Below are 5330 nucleotides of genomic sequence, written 5' to 3'. Positions count from 1 at the left end.
AAGCAATGACTACTAGTGATCACTAGTTCCAGTACTTATGGTACCATTGTGAACTTGCAGTCTACCAAAAGCGGTACCGATCCAATTCCTTGACGCTATTGATTGTAAATAGAACAAGTAAGTACATGTGATGTGAAACTATTTAAATAGAACATTAATGTAAACACATGTACATGTAAAATTTAAACCAGGTCATATAATTATATAATAAAGGATTTTCCGAAAATTAAATCTAGTTTCATTTTTGTATTAAGTGTATTTATCTGGATCTGTGAAATGATCTTGAACAGGTACGTAAATTTCATCATGATTTCTAAGGTTGTACAGAAATGCCAAATACATACAGGTATTTTTAGGGGGTGGGAAGGGCGGATAAAAAGTATAACACAAATCTGAATTGTAATTTTCATTTTGTTAGATTTAAATATGTCTTGCACAACTTATGCATGGTTACTAGTTTCCATACGTTTGACAAATTTTATTTTGGAATTGAAAAGGGATATATAATATTATGTTCGCCAGAATATATCCCGTCTTACAGTAAAAACCATGCTAAAGGTGTCCGTTTAACTGTTTGGGGGTGTATAGATACGCTGCCACGTCCCTTCGAATCGGAGACGTACCGATGCTTAGTTTTGAAAGAATGCCTTACTTTCTGAAAGACAAAAAACTCTTACAACAACTCTTTGTGGGTTCCCGAAGGTGGCCTGTATCAAGACTAAATGTCTGTCCGTATCTATCATATATAGTTTACCATCTTTTTTCCAGTCGTAGTCTAAATTCTACGCCCTTCATCCCAGTCCACCCATTTCGTAGAACCTATACCTATTATATCAAATGTGAAATTGTTTACGTTCTCGTTCTAGAGGCCAACATCAAGACGTCTTTTCTTTTGTATGCCCTTTATACTACATGTATAATGCATTTAAAATATCATTCACAAAATATAAGCAAAAAAGGGTTAAATAGAAGGATACCACACCCTGCTCACGGTGTCACATTTCCCCGTTTCGTGAACCTAGAAATATATGTGAAAGCCCTAATTTGGCATATATATTATTATTAAAAAGTTCACATCAGAATCAGCTAGTCTAGAGCTAAGTTTCAAGTTGATGTGACCTCAACTCTCATGAGAAACCATTTTAAACCAAAATGTTTACCTAACAAGAGACGGACAAAACGGACAAACGGATAGACAGAAGCACGCATTGACAGAAGCACGCATAGACCTGAAAACAAGATGCCTCATTCTGTTATCATGGCGTAGGCGGGTCCGTAAATACACCAGCCTGACTTCCATAGCAAGATTGGGTTGAAGAACGTGAGTTTGTTGCTTCCAGGGGGTTGGTGTTGATATTGAAAATGATTTCGCTTATTTATTTGATACTTTTTAATAATATTACTATACTCTAAGAATAGGTTTTTTCTGAACTAAATTTTATTGTAGATTATTAACCAATGACTTAAAATACACTATAAAGTGACCATTTAATACAGTTCCGTGTGTCTGAGAACCGGTCACTACTACAGGTCTAATACCGAAAACCCGGCTAATGTAGAATTTTAACTTGTCTAATACATGATTTTAAATTCCAGTTATTGGTTCAAAAAGGTGTTAGAAAATGGAATTGCATATACTGTTGTTTGTGTTATTCTCAAATTATAATGTTATTGTCATGTCAAATGTTTATGCCCTTCGGGATCCTTAATTGGAATAAGATATTCTTCTTCTTCTTCTTCTTCTTCTTCTTCTTCTTCTTCTTCTTCTTCTTCTTCTTCTTCTTCTTCTTCTTCTTCCTTCTTATTCTTATTGACGTTCAAAGTTTTATTATATCGGTGAATAAAAGAGTAATTCATTGTACATTATTATTTTTATTCGACATTCCTTAGATATAGGAAGATGTGGTATGAGTACCAATGAGACAACTCTCCATCCAAGTTACAATTTATAAAAGTAAACCATTATAGGTCAAGGTACGGCCTTCAACACGGAGTATTGGCTCACACCGAACAGCAAGCTATAAAGGGCCCCAAAAAATTACTAGTGTAAAACCATTCAAACGGAAAAACCAACGGTCTAATCTATATAAAAACGAGAAACGAGAAACACGTATGAACTACATAAACAGACGACAACTACTGTAATCAGATTCCTGACTTAGGACAGGTGCAAACATTTGCAGCGGGATTAAACGTTTTAATGGTACCAAACCTTCTCCCTTTTCTGAAACAATAGTATAACATCACAACATAGAAAAACACACTATAAAGTATCAATTGGAAGGCTTAACTCAATCAAAAAACGTAAATAAACACACAATGAACGAATAAATTTGACCTGTGACACCTGAATGCAAATACACAGTTAATAAAAAATTACAAGGGATAAATAATTAAAGTCAAAAGTAAATAAACAGGTTTAAACAAAGGTTAAAGTATGATATCATTGTGAAATTTCAAACAATTGCATTTAAATGAAAATTAGCCCAATTAGTTTATATTGATCCTGTATGAACCTTCCTACGACCGTATTTGTCCTCGATCAGCTTTTGGTGTTTCTTTTTTTCTGATGAAAATATAGTTTACAAACACTTTGGACCACCAAACACACTGTTCTTAATGGGAGACTCCCACATTATGTTTAATCCTGAAATAGTCAAATCCATGGCGTACGGGAGGCAACTCTTCACATTCATCTCGTTATAGACATACAAGATACAAGATACAAGATATTTTATTAACCAATCATGGTGCCAAACATTTGAGCTTTACAATCAAATGAATTACAAAATAAAGCACAGTAAATGATTAGAATGATTAGAGTGATTAAAGTACATTTAAACAAAAACATATATACACATTTAAACAAAAACATATATACACATTTAAACAAAGTAACATATAAACAATGTCATTGACAAAACATTAAGTCATTTTGAAGCCACTGTGACCTGGAAAAAATACGTTTCTTAATCAATTTATAGTCCTAGGTCTATGGGAGACAACTCCTGGTCGATTTTTTTATTTTTCTATTTTTCAAACTACATTGATATTTTCTAGAAGTTTCTTTCGTTCTTCAAAAAGAGAGTGCAATATTTAAGATACATTTGAAGAAACAAACAAATCTTCAGATGAAAGAATCCAAACAAATTTCATCTCATCAGATAACTTTGAAAAGTTTTTGAATTTAGAATTTAAATTAGACAGATGTTGAGATCTTGTATTTTTCAGAACAGGACATTTTAAAATGTAGTTTATCTTCAACTGCGTTCTTACATAGCTTACACTTTCTGTCTTCAGCTTTTATACCAATATACCTCCCTCTTTCAATTTCAAGGTCATGACAACTAGTTCTAAATCTTGTAATTATTGTCCGTCTTTTTTTGAATTCATTCTTGTATATGGTTCAAACATAGACATAGGAAACATAGCGGTTTTCAAGAATCAAACTGTCGCACAGGAACGCACAAAAGGCAAAATTGAAGAAAATTCCCATGTTTTCACAACATTTTCCATAAACATTTTTAAAACTATGTTTGAGCAAATTACCGTGTGAACAAAAATTCAAGGATTTTTTTTTAATGTCTCCGGTAAATGCATGTCAACTCGAAAGATGAATTTTAGAGGCAAAACCTAACTCACTGATATAAATTAATACATTTTCATTGACTTTAAAGATAACCTTATTCCATTTTATACTTAGTCCTCGTCACAACTGTATCTCCGTACTCGAAAGACATTGATAAACCAAATAGTGCTGAGAAAGTATGACAATCTGGAGTTTGTTCATCACTGGTAACAAAATTCTAAAATATGATTATTCCCCTTTTGTCGCCAAAAGATAACTGTAAAGGCTACATTGCATAAAAAGACAACCGAAAAGCTTGATATTTAAGTTAAACTCTTAATTTCGTAGTTATAGCATAAACATGTAATCATAAGAATTGAAAGCTTCTTTTTATTATTTTATAGGATCGTAAAAGCGTTTATCATGCACACAATTTTAGAATGAATCGCTTCCACGCTTCATACAAAACGAGGAAAGCTTTTAAACCAAAATAAAATTCTGAAAAGAAGCATTCAATTCTTAAATAATTATGGAGAAAACTTTCTCAGCTGAAAAACTTGTGTCATTGTTTTTGGACAATAAAATATGTTTAAACTAAACATCTAAGAGAGGAAAGACAACTTTAAAATAATGAAATGTTTTATTTCTAACTTTACAGCCGGCTGATTTCATGTCAAACTAGTAAATACTTTGTTCGTGCTTTAATACATAATGCGAAATGGCTGACAAAACGAATGTAACATCGCACGAAAAGACAAACAATTCACCTAATACACTTTCAAATTCAAATTTTGTTGTTGTTAAGAGTGCAACAGAAAGTATTTGTTATAAAACAAAAGATAATGTTGGAGAGGCGAACGAATTAACAAAACCAGTACCGGTTGCATGTACCGCGGAAGAGAAAATATTCAGCAGAGAAAATAGTCCGTTTGAAGTTGAAGTTTCTTTGCGATCACATCACCAAGGACCAAAGACAAATTCTGCTGAGGTTGAAAAACATAAGAAATGTGTTAATGAGGATAACTTACAAGAAACTGTTACTGGAGTATATGACGTTTCAACGCTTTCAGATTTAGAACCAGATTATGAGAGTAATAGTTATGGTAAATCAAAATTTGTAAGTGAGGAAACTTTAGATTTTTCAGTAGAAATCAACAGTGCAAATGGAAAGACGCCACATTTACGCCAAGAGATAAATGAATTAGAGAGAAAAGATACTACAATTAGAAGAAAAATACACGATGTGAAAGTTGAAATCGGACACACACAAGAATCTTTGAAGCAAAATTCAAATAACAACACTGCAGATTATTGCGAGAAATCCTGTGCACAAGAATCTTTTGAAACACCTTCAGGTGGCGAAACCTCGACAGAAAAATTGAAAATGAATTCAGATATGTTACATAATGAAAACAAGTCGTCAAACAATGAAAGGAATAAGGACACCAACGGTTCTCTATTTAAACATGAAACTACAGGAAAGAATGAATCTCCAGATAAAGAAATGTTGTTCATGTCAAAGCATTCAAACATTGCAAGTTTTAACAGTTTACCTCGTGTTATAAAACCAGACGAACAACAGCAAAATCCAGCTACACTGCGCGGAAAATTGTATTGCCAAAGTCACAACGAAATTGTCAAATTTTGGTGCTTGGAATGCAAGTCTTCAAAATGCGAAATATGTGTTAACATTTTCCGCAAAGGACCTTGTGTTGGGCACCCTTTAAGAAGTCTAAAACTGCATACTAGTATTGAGGTATAA

The 5330-nt window shown here is 32.9% G+C and overlaps 1 protein-coding gene across 1 annotated transcript; it reads left to right on the top strand.

The window, feature by feature from the left end:
- Window positions 1-243: 243 nt before the first annotated feature.
- LOC127733698 (uncharacterized) lies at window positions 244-5330 on the top strand. The gene is made up of 2 exons (XM_052243011.1): window positions 244-290; window positions 4227-5330. The coding sequence occupies exon 2, from the start codon at window positions 4287-4289 to the stop codon at window positions 5328-5330; it is 1044 nt and encodes a 347-aa protein (XP_052098971.1). The 5' UTR covers window positions 244-290; window positions 4227-4286.

Source organism: Mytilus californianus, unplaced genomic scaffold (genome assembly GCF_021869535.1).
Source record: "Mytilus californianus isolate M0D057914Y unplaced genomic scaffold, xbMytCali1.0.p SCAF_3, whole genome shotgun sequence".
Taxonomy (NCBI): Eukaryota; Metazoa; Mollusca; class Bivalvia; order Mytilida; family Mytilidae; genus Mytilus; species Mytilus californianus.
Note: the sequence above shows the minus strand (reverse complement) of the source record. Positions and strands in the feature narration are given on the sequence as shown.